The sequence below is a fragment of the Salmo trutta genome, chromosome 2 (genome assembly GCF_901001165.1).
Source record: "Salmo trutta chromosome 2, fSalTru1.1, whole genome shotgun sequence".
Lineage (NCBI taxonomy): Eukaryota > Metazoa > Chordata > Actinopteri > Salmoniformes > Salmonidae > Salmo > Salmo trutta.
Window position 1 is genome coordinate 70,567,109 of NC_042958.1, and position 16,295 is coordinate 70,583,403.

At 43.0% G+C, this 16,295-nt stretch overlaps 2 protein-coding genes across 7 annotated transcripts in view; both read left to right on the forward strand.

Moving 5' to 3' along the window:
* Positions 1 to 12,198, forward strand: part of cmn (calymmin) — a 100,002-nt gene extending 87,804 nt beyond the window's left edge. For 5 of the 6 annotated variants that reach the window (XM_029713350.1, XM_029713358.1, XM_029713367.1 and 2 more), the window contains 3 exons: positions 2,137 to 2,427; positions 11,471 to 11,530; positions 11,652 to 12,198. In XM_029713350.1, coding sequence (XP_029569210.1) covers positions 2,137 to 2,427; positions 11,471 to 11,529 — 350 coding nt within the window. In that variant the 3' untranslated portion in view covers position 11,530; positions 11,652 to 12,198. Of the gene's footprint in view, positions 1 to 2,136; positions 2,428 to 11,470; positions 11,545 to 11,651 lie in introns of all 6 variants that reach the window. The other variant, XM_029713340.1, reaches the window with a different exon arrangement.
* A 485-nt stretch (positions 12,199 to 12,683) lies between these two features.
* LOC115162260 (progestin and adipoQ receptor family member 4) lies at positions 12,684 to 16,273 on the forward strand. Its single transcript, XM_029713410.1, has 3 exons — positions 12,684 to 13,053; positions 14,845 to 15,063; positions 15,197 to 16,273. Exons 1-3 carry the CDS (start codon positions 12,888 to 12,890, stop codon positions 15,631 to 15,633), a joined length of 822 nt encoding a protein of 273 aa, XP_029569270.1. The 5' UTR covers positions 12,684 to 12,887; the 3' UTR covers positions 15,634 to 16,273.
* Positions 16,274 to 16,295: the final 22 nt, after the last annotated feature.

The following is a 16,295-nucleotide window of genomic DNA, read 5'->3' on the forward strand; positions in this document are numbered from 1 at the left end:
TATGTCCATGACATGAAATCCAAATAGAAATCAGTTTAAATTACAGGTTGTAATGCAACAAAATAGGAAAAACGCCAAGTTTCTTTTGCAAGGCACTGTATCTAGGTGATGTTTTATCTCGCCTGAATGATCTGAATCTAGGATTACAGGGACTCTCCGCAACTATATTCAATGTGCGGGCCAAAATTGAGGCTTTGATTAAGAAGTTGGAGCTCTTCTCTGTCTACATTAACAAGGACAACACCCAGGTCTTTCCATCACTGTATGATTTTTTTGTGTGCAAATGAACTTAAGTTTACGGACAATGTCAAATGTGATATAGCGAAGCACCTGAATGAGTTGGGTGCGCAATTACGCAGGTACCTTCCTGAAATGGATGACACAAACTGGATTCGTTATCCCTTTCATGTCCTGCCTCCAGTCCACTTACTGATATCTGAACAAGAGAGCCTCATCGAAATTGCAACAAGCGGTTCTGTGAAAATTGAATTTAATCAGAAGCCACTGACAGATTTCTGGATTGGGCTGCGCTCAGAGTATCCTGCCTTGGCAAATCGCGCTGTTAAGACACTGATGCCCTTTGCAACCACGTACCTATGTGAGAGTGGATTCTCGGCCCTCACTAGCATGAAAACTAAATACAGGCACAGACTGCGTGTGGAAAATGATTTAAGACCGAGACTCTCTCCAATACAAATCAACATTGCAGAGTTATGAGCATCCTTTCAAGCACACCCTTCTCATTAACCTGTGGTGAGTTATTCACAATTTTCGATTAACAAATAAGGTTTCATATGTAAGATGGTTAAATAAAGAGCAAAATTATTGATTATTATTATATTATTATTTGTGCCCTGGTCCTATAAGAGCTCTTTGTCACTTCCCACGAGCCGGGTTGTGACAAACTCACACTCATTCTTATGTTTAATAAATGTATCGTATAGTTTGTGTGTGGCAGGCTTACAATGATGGCAAAAAACATTTGAGAGTGCGCTGACCCTGGTGCTAGATGGGGTACGCATCTGGAGGTTGAATGTTTGAAGGGGTACAGGACTATAAAAAGTTTGGGAACCACTGCACTAGATGTTGGAACATTGCTGCAGGGACTTACTTCCATTTAGCCACAAGAGCATTAGTGAGGTCAGGCACTGATGTTGGGCGATTAGGCCTGGCTCGCAGTCAGCATTTCAATTCATCCCAAAGGTGTTCGATGGGGTTGAGGTCAGGGCTCTGTGCAGGCCAGTCAAGTTCTTCCACACCTATCTCGACAAACCATTTCTGTATGGACCTCGCTTTGTGCATTGGGGCATTGTCTTGCTGAACAGGAAAGGGCCTTCCCTAAACTGTTGCCACAAATTTGGAAGTACAGAATCGTCTAGAATGACATTGTATGCTGTAGGGTTAAGATTTCCCTTTACTGGAACAAAGGGGCCTAGCCCGAACTATGAAAAACAGCCCCAGACCATTATTGCTCCTCCACCAAACTTTACAGTTTGTGTCCTGACGATGCTTCCAGAGGCAGTTTGGAACTTGGTAGTAAGTGTTGAAATTGAGGACAGACTTTGTACGCGCTACACGCTTCAGCATCCGGCGGTCCCATTCTGTGAGCTTGTGTGGCCTATCACTTCGCGGCTGACCCATTGTTGCTCCTAGACATTTCCACTTTACAATAACAGCACTTACAGTTGACCGGGGCAGCTCTAGCAGGGCACTGACTTGTTGGAAAGGTGGCATCCTATGACAATGCCACGTTGAAAGTCACTGAACTCTAAAGTAAGACCATTCTACTGCCAATGTTTGTCTATGGAGATTGAATGGCTATGTGCTCGATTTTATACACCTGTCAGCAACGGGTGTGGCTGAAATAGCCGAATCCACTAATTTGAAGGGGTGTCCACATACTTTAGTATATATAGCATATCTCCATGTGTTTCATATTTTGTTCAATGTCAGTCTGGCTTTGGTTTGTTCTGTCTTGTTGTCTTTGTATTAATCTGATTGTGCTTTTGAGCTGTTGCATCTCTGTGTGCTTTACAAACCCTCCCCTTCTTCTCCCCTTCTTTCATCCCTCTTTCAACCTGCCATGCCATCCACTCCTTCTCTCTTCTATAAAATCCCTTCATCCTCTTTCCTCAGTCGTCTCCTTCCCCCCAGCTCCCACTCCTTGGCCCTCCATCTCCTATCCCCCCATCCCCTCATTTGTGCCCGTAGTGTCCTTCTTCCCCCCCGAAGCCCCTGCCGCAGCTGTTTCAGAGGCCCCACCCAAGCCTGTGGGCACTGCCAGCCTCTCCCTTGCATCTGCGCCCAGCACCCAAATGAAAGCCCCGCCACACGGGCCTGACACTGCGTTGCTTCAGCCACCGCAACAGATACACATTCAGCAGCACCTCAAGCTGCACATTCACCCGCAGGGCAAATCATGGCGAGGTAAAAAGTGCAGACCAGGCTTATGTTCATTAGGGCACGCAATGCAAAAACGCTTTAAAACGGTTGGCAATTGATAATGGAAATGAGAGTTTCTTTATCGGACAAGTCCCGGTAGAGTCCCTCCCTGTTTCAGTCCGTTTTTTTCCCGTTAAATGCCTATTGAACATGACCTAGTGCCAATGGAGTAAGGAGAGTGGAGCAAAGTTGAGTTCACATCACCACCTCGAGCAAGACACCATGAGCTTGATTGTATTTTGACTAAGGGATTATGGTAACCAGTCAGAAGTCAAATAGACAATAGACTGTATTGATAGGAGTGGATAGTGATAAATCTCCTATTTGGAGAGATTGGATCCTGGAAAGTAGAGTAGCATTTAAGATAGAACAGCTTTGCACACCTGCTGGCTTCACATACCTATTGCTATTGCTTTGTGCTTTGCTTTGCTACCCCTAAACTCACTTGTTTTTACCTTTTTTATACAATATATCCTGATTTAAGTAGCCAGCCAAACTTTAGAAATAACAAATACAACCTTATGGAACAATCCTTGGATAGCTTTTCAGAATTCATTGATAAATTGGCCCACATGGAAAACTAAAAGCATAGAAATCATAAATGACTTGGTAATAGGAAATACATTTATTTCCATGACAGCTTTAAAAAGCAATTTTGGGTCGACCAATGTAGATATTTTCAAATACATATTTTATGTCACAAAATGTAGATTTGAAATCTGGACATCAGAGCAATCTTGAGGGAGTCTTATTTGAGTCAGAAAAGGATATTCATATTATAGGCAATCTATACCACACCTTACAACTGACAATCTCTTAGAAAAAAATATAAACTATTGGAACCAAGATATTTTTGTTGTTGTTGATATTGGCACAAGATGGATGGAATGTTGGAACATAACTAACCGGATTACAGTTAATGAAAATGTATGCTTAATCCAGTATAAATTAATGTTTAAAATGTATTATACAAGAGACAATTCCCAAATTCTACAGTACAATAGAGTCATGTCTGAAGTGTAAACTACTAATGATTTCAGAGGTATTGAAATGTAAATGTGCTTTTAATTCATCTGTGTATATTTTAAGACGACAAATGAGGGTTCAGTGAGATACCCAATGAGTTGGACAATAATCTTCTCAACAATTATTATTATTATTTTTTTTATTCTACTCAAACTGGAAATCAGCACATCCTCTGTCGTTCACGCAATGGAAAGGTCAAATGTTTTATTATCTCAAAATTGAAAGAATGTGGGCGACGGAGAGAAACAAAATTGTGCAGTTTGAGGCCATGTGGCAGAAAGTGATAGGGATGGGGGCTAGTGTGTCTGGGCAGGTGTGATGTTTGTATGATGTAGTCATTTGTATGTGTATGTTGTCTATTGTTTATAAAATATCAAATCAAATCTTTACAAAATATATACACTACCGGTCAAAAGTTTTAGAACACCTACTCATTCAAGGGTTTTTCTTTATTTTTACTATTTTCTACATTGTAGATAGTGAAGACATCAAAACTATGAAATAACACATAGGGAATCATGTAGTAACCAAATAAGTGTTAAACAAATCAAAATATATTTGAGATTCTTCAAATAGCCACCCTTTTCCTTGATGACAGCTTTGCACTCTTGGCATTCTTTCAACCAGCTTCATCTGGAATGCTTTTCTAACAGTCTTGAAGGAGTTCCCACATATGCTGAGCACTTGTTGGCTGCTTTTCCTTCACTCTGTGGTCCGACTCATCCCAAACCATCTCAATATCAAATCGTATTAGTCACATGCGCCGAATACAACAGGTGTAGACCTTACAGTGAAATGCTTAATTACAAGCCCCTAGTGCAGTTTAAAAAAATATGGATAAGAATAAGGGATAAAAGTAACAAGTAATTAAAGAGCAGCAGTAAAAATATTGATATATACAGGGGGGTGCCGGTACAGAGTCAATGTGCAGGGGCACCGGTTAGTTGAGGTAGTATGTACATGTACCGTAATTTCCGGACTATTAAGCACACCTGAATATAAGCCGCACCCACTGAATTAAAAAAATATATATATTATTTTGAACATAAATAAGCCGCACATGTCTATAAGCCGCAGGTGCCTACCGGTACATTGCAACAAAGGAACTTTACACAGGCTTTAACGAAGCACGGCTTGTAACAAAAATAAATAGGCTTTAACGAAACACGGCTTGTAACAAAAATAAATAGGCTTTAACGAAACACGGCTTGTAACAAAAATAAATAGGCTTTAACGAAACACGGCTTGTAACAAAAAATAAAACATTTGCAGTAAACAGTAGCCTACCAAGAAAGTAATTGGTCACCATCTTCCTTCTCCTGTGCACTGAAACCATCTCCTTCGGAGTCGGAGTTGAATAGCCTCAGAATTGCTTCATCCGATATTGGATCGTTTTCATTGTCGCTCTCGTCACTTTCATCCGGAGGCAAATCCCCCGCTGAGCCCTCTTCAACATGCAGCAGTCCAGCCTTTCGAAACCCGTTGATGATAGTGGATTTTTTGACAATGCTCCACGCTGTCAGGACCCACTGGCAGACTTGACCATAAGTTGCTCTTCGCATGCGGCCCGTTTTAGTGAAGGATTTCTCCCCACTTGTCATCCAAGCCTCCCGCTGAACACGGAGCACCACCTTAAATGCACGATTTACACTGATGTCGAGTGGCTGCAAATACTTTGTTGTGCCCCCAGGAATCAGGGTGACAAAATGACTACCGTAATAAGAATGATGGGAAGTTTGAGAGCACTCGATTTAATCTAAACAGTAAACAAAAATAGTTGTTTGACCTTAACCCGTTCGGCAATTTCATTGGTCTAATGAAAGCTTCATGCCGCCAAAAAACTGAGCATGTCACAGAATGTGTTTTTTTGGGAGAAAAAAATTGAAAGCGGGAAAAATCCATATATTAGCCGCGTCATTGTTTAAGCCGCGACGTTCAAAGCCTGGGAAAAAAGTTGCGGCTTATAGTCTGGAAATTACGGTAGGTAGAGTTAATTAAAGTGACTATGCATAGATGACAACAGAGAGTGGCAGTGGTGGGGAGGGGGGGGGCAATGCGAATAGTCTGGATATTCATTTGACTAGATGTTTAGGAGTCTTATGGGTTGGGGGTAGAAGCTGTTTGGAAGCCTCTTGTACCTAGTCTTGGTGCTCCGGTACCGCTTGCCGTGGGGTAGCAGGGAGAACAGTCTCTAACTAGGGTGGCTATGTAGTGCCTTTGGTAGGAGGCCGAGCAATTGCTATACCAGGCAGTGATGCAACCAGTCGGGATGCTCTCGACGGTGCAGCTGTAGAACCTTTTGAGGATCTGAGGACCCATGCCAAATCTTTTCAGTCTCCTGAGGGGGAATAGGTTTTGTCGTGCCCGCTTCACGACTGTCTTGGTGTGCTTGGACCATGTTAGTGTGTTGGTGATATGGACACCAAGGAACTTGAAGCTCTCAACCTGCTCCACTACAGCCCCGTCGATGAGAATGGGGGTGTGCTCGGTCCTCTTTTTCCTGTAGTCCACAATCATCTCGTTTGTCTTGATCACGTTGTTGTCGGTGATCAGGCCTACCACTGATGTGTCATCAGCAAATTTAATGATACTGTTGGAGTCGTGCTTGACCATACATTCATGGGTGAACAAGGAGTACAGGAGGGGGCTGAGCACACACCCCTGAGGGGTCCTTGTGTTGAGGATCAGCGTGGCGGATGTGTTGTTACCTACCCTTACCACCTGGGGGCGGCCCGTCAGGAAGTCCAGGATCCAGTTGCAGAGGGAGGTGTTTAGTCCCAGGGTCCTTAGTGTCTATGGTGTTGAACGCTGAGCTGTAGTCAATGAATAGCATTCTCACATAGGTGTTCCTTTTGTCCAGGTGGGAAAGGACAGTGTGGAGTGCAATGGAGACTGCATCATCTGTGGATCTGTTGGGGTGGTATGCAAATTGGAGTGGGTCTAGGGTTTCTGGGGTGATGGTGTTGATGGTGTTGTGAGCCATGACCAGCCTTTCAAAGCACTTCATGGCTACAGACGTGAGTGCTATGGGTCGGTAGTCATTTAGGCAAGTTAGCTTAGTGTTCTTGGGCACAGGCACTATGGTGGGCACAGGCACTATGGTGGTCTGCATAAAACATGTTGGTATTACTGACTCGGACAGGGAGAGGTTGAAAATGTCAGTGAAGACACTTGCTAATTGGTCAACGCATGTTCGCAGTACACGTCCTGGTAATCCGTCTGGCCCTGCGACCTTGTGAATGTTGACCTGTCTGAAGGTCTTACTCACATCGGCTGCGGTGAGTGTGATCACACAGTCTTCCAGTACAGCTGGTGCTCTCATGTCTGTTTCAGTGTTATTTGCCTCGAGGAGAGCATAGAAGCAGTTTAGCTCGTCTGGTAGGCTTGTGTCACTGGGCAGCTCTCGGCTGTGCTTCCCTTTGTAGTCTGTAATGCTTTGCAGGCCCTGCCATATCCGACATGCGTCAGAGCCGGTGTAGTACGACTCGATCTTAGTCCTGTATTGACGCTTTGCCTGTTTGATGGTTCGTCGGAGGGCATAGCAGGATTTCTTATAAGCTTCCGGGTTAGAGTCCCGCTCCTTGAAAGAGGCAGCTCTAGCCTTTAGCTCAGTGTGGATGCTGCCTGTAATCCATGGCTTCTGGTTGGGGCATGTTCGTACGGTCACTGTGGGGACGACGTCATCGATGCACTTATTGATGAAGCCAATGACAGATGTGGTGTACTCCTCAATGCCATTGGAGGAATCCCGGAACATATTCCAGCCTGTGCTAGCAAAACAGTCTTGTAGCTTAGCATCGGCTTTATCTGACCACTTTTTTTTATTGATCTAGTACTGGTGCTTCCTGCTTTAATTTTTCCTCGTAAGCAGGAATCAGGAGGATGGAATTATGGTCAGATTTGCCAAATGGAGGGTGAGGGAGAGCTTTGTATGCATCTCTGTGTGTGGAGTATAAGTGGTCCAGAGTTCTTTTCCTTCTGGTTGCACATTTAACACGCTGATAGAAATTTGGTAAAACTGATTTAAGTTTCCCTGCATTAAAGTCCCCGGCTACTAGGAGCGCCGCCTCTGGGTGAGCGTTTTCTTGTTTGCTTATGGCGGAACACAGCTCATTCAATGCTATCTTAGTGCCAGCCTCTGACTGTGGTGGTATGTAAACAGCTACAAAGAATATAGATGAAAACTCTCTCGGTAGGTAATGTGGTCTGCAGCTTATCATGAGAAACTCTACCTCAGGCGAGCAATAGCTCAAGACTTCCTTAGATATCATGCACCAGCTGTTGTTTACAAAAATACATAGACCGCCGCCCCTTGTCTTACCAGATGCCACTGTTCTATCCTGCCAATACATCGTATAACCAGCCAGCTGTATGTTGATATTGTCGTCGTTCAGCCACGACTCCGTGAAGCGTAAGATGTTACAGTTTTTAATGTCCCGTGGGTAGTTTAATCTTCCCAATAACGCGTCCATTTTATTGTCCAATGATTGCATGTTTGCTAGCAGAATTGAGGGGAGTGGGGGTTTATTCGATCGCCTCTGACTCCTCAGAAGGCAGCCCGCCCTCCGGCCTCTCTTTCTCCGCCTCCTCTTTACGCAGATCACTTGGGTCGGGGCCTGTTCCCGAGGGAGCCGTATATCCTTCGCCTCGGGCTCGTCAGAGTCGTGAAATAAGAAAAAGGGTTCTGCTAGTCTGTGGTAAGTAATCGCAGTCCTGATGGTTGAGGTCGGGGGATTGTGGAGGCCAGGTCATCTGATGCAGCACTCCATCACACTCCTTAGTAGGGCTCCTGAGTGGCGCAGTGGTTAAGGCACTGCATCTCAGTGCAAATGATAGTCCCACTATGCCCAAACCAGATGGGATGGCATATCACGGCAGAATGCCTTGAATTCTAAATAAATCACAGACAGTGTCACCAGCAAAGCACCCCCACACCATAACACCTCCTCCTCCATACTTTACGGTGGGAAATACACATGCGGAGATCATCCGTTCACCCACACCGCGTCTCGCAAAGACACGGTGGTTGGAACCAAAAATCTCCAATTTGGACTCCAGACCAAAGGACAAATTCCCACCGGTCTAATGTTCATTGCTCGTGTTTCTTGGCCCAACCAATTCTTCCTCTTATTGATGTCCTTTTAGTAGTGGTTTCTTTGCAGCAATTCGACCATGAAAGCCTGCCTCACAGTCTCCTCTGAACAGTTGATGTTGATGTGTCTGTTACTTGAACTCTGTGAAGCATTTATTTGGGCTGTAATTTCTGACGCTGCTAACTCTAACGAACTTATCCTCTGCAGCAGAGGTAACTCTGGGTCTTCCATTCCTGTGGCGGTCCTCATGAGAGCCAGTTTCATCATAGTGCTTGATGGTTTTTGCAACTGCACTTGAAGAAACTTTCAAAGTTCTTAATGTTCTGTATTGACTGACCTTCATGTCTTAAAGTAATGATGGACTGTCATTTCTCTTTGCTTATTTGAGCTGTTCTTGCCATATTATGGACTTGGTCTTTTACCAAATAGGGCTATCTTCTGTATACCACCCCTATCTTGTCACAACACAATGATTGGCTGAAAAGTAAATATTAACTTTTAACAAGGCACACCTGTTAATTGAAATGCATTCCAAGTGACTACCTCATGAAGCTGGTTGAGCGAATGCCAAGAGTGTGCAAAGATGTCATCAAGGCAAAGGGTGGCTATTTGAAGAATCTCAAATATAACATCTATTTCATATGTGTTATTTCATAGTTTTGATGTCTTGACAATTGTTCTGCAATGTAGAAAATAGTAAAAATAAAGAAAAACCCTTGAATGAGTAGGCGTTGTAAAACTTTTGACAGGTAGTGTACGTGAAATGACAAATATAAAGCAAACTTATGGCACTTTCAATGGACAAGTTATAGAGGGCCCCATTATTGTAACCATTGAGTGGATTCTGTCAAATTGTGCAGTATAAACTCATAGAGTACCTGCCTTTATAGGACATAAGCTTGCTTCCTACAGTATAATAAAATTCATCATATCATACAGGATTCCAATATAGAACTGTTGTCATCATTGTAAGTAAACTCAGCAAAAAAAGAAAAAAAAAGAAAAAAGAAAAAAGAAAAATAATTTCACAAATCTTCATTGTAAAGGGTTTAAAACTGTTTCCCATGCTTCTTCAATGAACCATAAACAATTAATGAACATGCACCTGTGGAACGGTCGTTAAGACACTAACAGCTTACAGACAGTAGGCAATTAAGGTCACAGTTATGAAAACTTAGGACACTAAAGAGGCCTTTCTACTGACTCTGAAAAACACCAAAAGAAAGATGCCCAGGGTCCCTGCTCATCTGCGTGAATGTGCCTTAGGCATGCTGCAAGGAGGCATGAGGACTGCAGATGTGGCCAGGGCAATAAATTGCAATGTCCGTACTGTGAGACACCTAAGACAGCGCTACAGGGAGACAGGACGGACAGCTGATCGTCCTCGCAGTGGCAGACCACATGTAACAGCACCTGCACATGATCGGTACATCCGAACATCACACCTGCGGGACAGGTACAGGACGGCAACAACAACTGCCCGAGTTACACCAGGAACGCCCAATCCCTCCATCAGTGCTCAGACTGTCCGCAATAGGCTGAGAGAGGCTGGACTGAGGGCTTGTCCGCCTGTTGTAAGGCAGGTCCTCACCAGACATCACTGGGAACAATGTTGCCAATGGGCACAAACCCACCGTCGCTGGACCAGACAGGACTGGCAAAAAGTGCTCTTCTCTGACAATGGTCAGATTCACGTTTATCGTCGAAGGAATGACCGTTACACCGAGGCCTGTACTCTGGAGCGAGATTGATTTGGAGGTGGAGGGTCCGTCATGGTCTGGGGCGGTGTGTCACAGCATCATCGGACTGAGCTTGTTGTCATTGCAGGCAATCTCAACGCTGTGCGTTACAGGGAAGACATTCTCCTCCCTCATGTGGTACCCTTCCTGCAGGCTCATCCTGACATGACCCTCCAGCATGACAATACTACCAGCCATACTGCTCGTTCTGTGCGTGATTTCCTGCAAGACAGGAATGTCAGTGTTCTGCCATGGCCAGCGAAGAGCCCGGATCTCAATCCTATTGAGCACGTCTGGGACCTGTTGGATTGGAGGGTGAGGGCTAGGGCCATTTCCCCCTAGAAATGTCCAGGAACTTGCAGGTGCCTTGGTGGAAATGTGGGGTAACATCTCACAGCAAGAACTGGCAAATCTGGTGCAGTCCATGAGGAGGAGATGCACTGCAGTACTTAATGCAGCTGGTGGCCACACCAGATACTGACCGTTACTTTTGATTTTGACCCACCCTTTGTTCAGGGACACATTATTCCATTTCTGTTAGTCACATGTCTGTGGAACTTGTTCAGTTTGTCTCAGTTGTTGTATCTTGTTATGTTCATACAAATATTTACACGTTGGCAGTGAGAGGATGTTTCTTTTTTCGCTGAGTTTATAAGTAATTTTATCCTGTTTGTCTGACATGCATGTCTCAGTTCCTATTGGTATTTTTAGTAGAAGAACTTAAAATGCATGATCACGCATGCATAGCCGCGGGAAGTAGGCGTGCTGACTGCAGCACCCCCCGATAAATATATATATTTTTTATTATTAAAAATGAATGTCCACAAAATTTGAACTGGCCTTCATTACTCCTTACTTTATTACTCCTTACATGACTTTATTACCCCCATCGACAGGACCCCTAACCCAAAACATCTTCCTGCAGCCATGCACACGTTCAACCAAGGAATTTAAGTTATTGAAAGATTCTGTTGAAGTGTGGGCATTGCCATGCCAGCTTTTGTGGGGGACACTGTCTGCATTGCCTCTCTGGATATATTTAAAGAGCAGTGTTATTATGTAATCAAGCAAACAAACGTCTGTGTCTTTCAGTGGTTATCTTGGGCAGATAAGAGATAAATTGATACAAAATGGTCTTATTTTTTCTATATTTTTTCCTTTTATTTTCAGGAGGTGCAAAGGAGAACAAATATGAATTAACAGGATTCTTTGGGAATAGTGGATACTAAGGTAAAACATTAAAGGTAGACTAAACTTGTCCTATAGATGATCCTATAGATTTTAAATATTGGGCAGTATGAATATGAATTGTGTTGACCACTTTCTCTCCCTCTTGTCTTTCTCCTGCTAGGTTGACCAGGGCGACGGTGGCCATTTACAGCATTTAACTTCACTAGATTTTTTACATAGCTGTTGTTGTTTTTATATTTGTTTTAATTCCCTTTTTAAATGATCCTTAGTTTTTGTATAATTATTCATATCTCCCTGTCCATGCTAAACCAGTCCTGCCTGCCATATTTTTTTTTATAGTTTTCATGCCATGTCTGTAATATCACTAGAACTAAGAAAACACACATTTATTAAGTCTTGTTAGGTCATACCTTCTTTGTAGTTTATATTTTCTACAAGTTTATCTTGATCATGTCTGTCTTATTTCATTTCGTAACCACCTGTCTTACTACACTTACTGGATACGGTGAATCATGTTTTGAGAGTTTGTGTGCTACAAATATTTAATGTGTTGATTGAATCAGTCCAGTTTTTGTCTGCATAGTTTTATAAACTCAAACTCAAACAAATGCATTTTGTATGGGAAAGTTTTTTTTTTTACTACCTGTGGCAAACACCTGTACATTTTTGGACAGTTTTGATGGAATAAAAACAGACTGGAAATACCATCAGTGTGGCAAAAGTTTATTTTATGCATGTATTTATTTTTTATCTTTCAAGATGTGATGTCATTGCTTTCAAACAATATCTTGTTGGTGTAATAGGTGGTAGTGTGTTTGAGCAGTACTGTAGGTTACCCATCTTGAAATGGCCTGTGCTACATTTACCATAGCTTCTTTAAAGCATCTTTATCCCAACTATTCCTCATATTCATTGTGGTGCAGTCCCTAGATTAGATTAGTTTTTGTAGGCTGAAATGACAGTACTGTAGAGCAAGAGCATTGGAATATACTGTGCATACTGCCTACAAACTCCACAACAAACAGACAAATTGAGGAGAATGTTGAGTAGAGGCTTGGTGGCAACAGGTATATGACATTGAAATAGTGAGCAGAGCACACCGCACACAGCTTTCCAGTGAGGATTACACCAGATTTAACCCTATGAATAACAGTGATTGCTGATTGGTCACACAGAAAGCATGCCACTCTGTGAGCTCTACAGGTCGCTTGCTAAGAAGTTCAGTACCTGTTCCAAGGATGAGACTCGTGCCGACATTATCCTGCCAACTATCCTGCTTGACTTGACAATGTATGTGCCTAAAGTACTTACTGGAGACTCTTTCAGGATATATGTATATTGCACTATCAACTGATGTCCTGTGAACTCAGGGGGACATTGGCTGGAGAAAGCCACCATGGCTTGCTTACATGGACCACGACTACTGAATTTGGAGAAAACCCCTCCTCATCTTCAATTCAATGACTTGATCCTGACGGGCTACCGGCCAATTTCAACCTTTCAGGGGTGCATCAGAAGCTTGTTCTACTTGCACAATGAATTTGGTAACATTTATACCCATGGTAAGTATACGGACCCTACCATTGAAATATCAACTGGCATAGTTTATTGATAATTTACACTTCAGAATAACTCATAAATGTCTCATTATAAATGCGTTTATATAAATCTAAATGATGATGCATATATAACTGATTATTGTAACGCTTATACATTTGCATGTTTACAAAAAATGTTTGAAATACAAATTTATGTATTATTTATACTATTCACAAAGTGTATTCACGATTAATAATTCAATATTATAAAGTGTTATCTATGGTTCTCCTGTTTTTTTACTAAATTGTCTCATCTCATGTGTATTATGTATTTAATGTATAGTCTAAGTGAGTATTTAGTCTTTGTAGGCTAGTAGATGTCTTACTACACAAGGAATTCAACTGTTAACAGCTGCAAGTTTGAAAAAGAGGCCACTTTGGGCTACTCTCACTTATGGGCCATTTACAAGCATACCGGAACTTGACAAGTATGTGTAAAGAGACAAGGATATGGGGGATTACTGGTAATCTGTCCTTGTCCTGGATATATTGCACTAGTAATTGGCCTTGGAGTTGTATGATTGACCCATTAAAGTGGTAAAAAATATTCAAACCACTTTTCTATCTTTGGCAACAACTCTCAATAGGCTATGCATGAAACTTGAAAGATGCACCAAAAAAAGAGGAATTATTATCATACATTTAGGATACATTTTGTTTGTATGATTATTTTCCACTCTGTCAGAAACCCTGCAACTAAGATGTGCATAATGCTATGCAATGCATAATGTGCATAACAGTAGTAGTTTAAGCACGTGCGGCTGTGCACCCTTGAACTAAGTGTGGCATCCTCTATGATGTGACTCCTCCTTGGATATCCTCTATAGCTAAGCACATTAACACTAACTCTAACTCAGGAGGGGATTAGCATAGGAGAGTTGCTCAGCAGGCTGCAATACACCTGTGAGAGAGACTTCAGAGAAATACAATGGTGTTGGAGAAAACAAACTGCAGGGCCATTATACTATGAGGGCCATTTCACGGATACAGATTAAGCCTTTATCTGGTGTACTCTCCTGCATGTACTGGTACCAATACACCTGGCCTAGACTGTGTTGAATCCACTGCGCCTCCATCTTGGTACTCCTCCTAAAAAATATTTTGGTCCATAGATGCCATGTTTTAGGTTTAGTGCAAATCGGTCATTTGTTGCGAGAGGAGTAGCGTTTTAAGTGTTTTTCACAAAATTGAAAATGGCGGGGCCATCCATCATGGCGGACCTTATGGGTCCTAGAGGCAAATAATTTCTTGTGAGGAGAGGGACGTATGTACAACATTTTATGACTCTAGGGGAGAATCTCAGTTGCATACTCCTCACGTCCTCTCTCCTCACCTCCTCAAAACAGGACCTCTGGCTTTCTCATTCAGTGGGTTTAGAGAAGGAGAGAGGACACAATGAGTATTGAGATTCTCGCTAGGTCTCATGGGGTGAAGGGCGTGACCTTTCAACGTTTGCATCTTCAATTGCTTGTTATAGCACCACCATGTGGCCAATTTACATGGCACTGCTTGACAGGATGTTGCCCTTTACCTTTTTGCAAAGACTCAACCTTGTAGGCCTTACCATCTCACAGGAATTTGAATTTGTGTGAATTTGCCCTTACGGAATAATAATAATAATAATGAACCCCAACAAATACAATAAGGTTTCTTGCAGCTTTGCTGCTTGAACCACTAATTGGCAAAGCATGGCAAAATAAGAGTCTAGACATCAAAAGTCTATCAATACTGAGACATCTCCCTCCATCCATCCAGGAATCCCATTCTTCTGTTTCCTTGTGCTGCTGCCACTTAACATCCCCTGGTCTGAGGTGGAGCAAACGTGGATGTGTGTGTTCCACTACCTTGCCTGCCTGTCCCCCACCGTGGGCTCAGTGCTTTACCACACCTTCATGAACCATGAGGGCGGGGAGCCCATCTACGACACACTCCTTTCCCTTGACATGGTCGGAGTCTGCCTGGTCAACACCTTGGGTAGGTAAAGTCAGATTCCAGATCAGTTTCTCAGGTCCTGTTTGAAATATGTTTGAAAACGTATCCTTCCTTCCTATTCTCATCACAGTCACTCACACATTCATCTTCATTGACTCCTGTTTCTGTCAACCAGGATGCCTGCCCATCATCTATATCACCCTGATGTGCTACCCTGTCACTTGCATCCTGGCCCTCCTGACCTACAGCCTAATCTCAGCCTGGGGCATCCTCTGTGCCACCACAGCGCGTAGCAACTATGGGCGCCTTCGCGCTTTCATCTGGCAGGCCCTCTTCCGTGTGTTCCTCTTCCTGTTCCGTTGGCTGGGCGACGGCGTAGGCAGCCCAGCTTCGCTGCGCCTCTTCTTCACCATGGACATGCTGGCTATCATGGGTGGCCTGGTGAACCTTAGCCGGGTGCCCGAGCGTTTTAGCCCAGGCCTCTTCGACTACTGGTGCAACAGCCACCAGATAATGCACGTGCTGGTGATCTGCTCCATTATCTACATGCACTGGGGGATGCTGGAGGATTTAGTCTGGATTAAGACGTTCCAGTGTCCGGTGTTGGAGTGAGGGACAGAGAAGGATGGACAAGTCAAGGCCAGGAAACAATAGGGCTGGGGCGTAGGGTTTAAGGAGGGGTAGGTAGGAGTGACCATAAAAATAGAATGAACAGAATGGACAGCCCCATTCAAGTCTATGTTCGGTGATGGGTAGACTGGCGGCCATATTGAATGTACTTACCGATAAGTGCACAGGGGGGGGCTTTGAACCGTTTCGTAATTAAATTTCTATGGGTGATGAGAGAGTGAAATTAAAGTTTTAAAATGCACTTTAGGACTAGCTGCTGAAATTACTGTTAAGGATTACGATTGATTCACTGTCCATTTTGAAATATTCACCCCTGTACAGCAGAAGAATGTAGGGGTAAAAATCGATTGGTGCTATTAATGATGGACATCAGGGAATTGTTGTATAGCTTTTGAACCCAAATTTCAGTGTTATTACTTTGCAATGAGATGGACGCACATCTACATGATTCTGTAGCAGTTAAAATGCAGTAGGCCTTTGCCTCCAGTGACCAACATAAATATTTTCAATGAAAAGGATTGCAATAAATTAAATAAATATATATTTCTATCTCCTGTTTCGTTATACTCCCTTTCAGTGTTTGATCATGATAATTTTCTTGTCAGAAACAACTGTTACTGAGGCATCAAAAAGTACAAAAGTTA

Coding starts and splice junctions, on each gene's coding strand:
- LOC115162260 (XM_029713410.1), top strand. CDS start 12,888: ATGGCTTGCTTACATGGACCACGACTACTGAATTTGGAGAAAACCCCT. Junction 13,054..14,844: donor TGGTAACATTTATACCCATG/GTAAGTATACGG, acceptor CCATCCATCCAG/GAATCCCATTCTTCTGTTTC. Junction 15,064..15,196: donor CTGCCTGGTCAACACCTTGG/GTAGGTAAAGTC, acceptor TCTGTCAACCAG/GATGCCTGCCCATCATCTAT.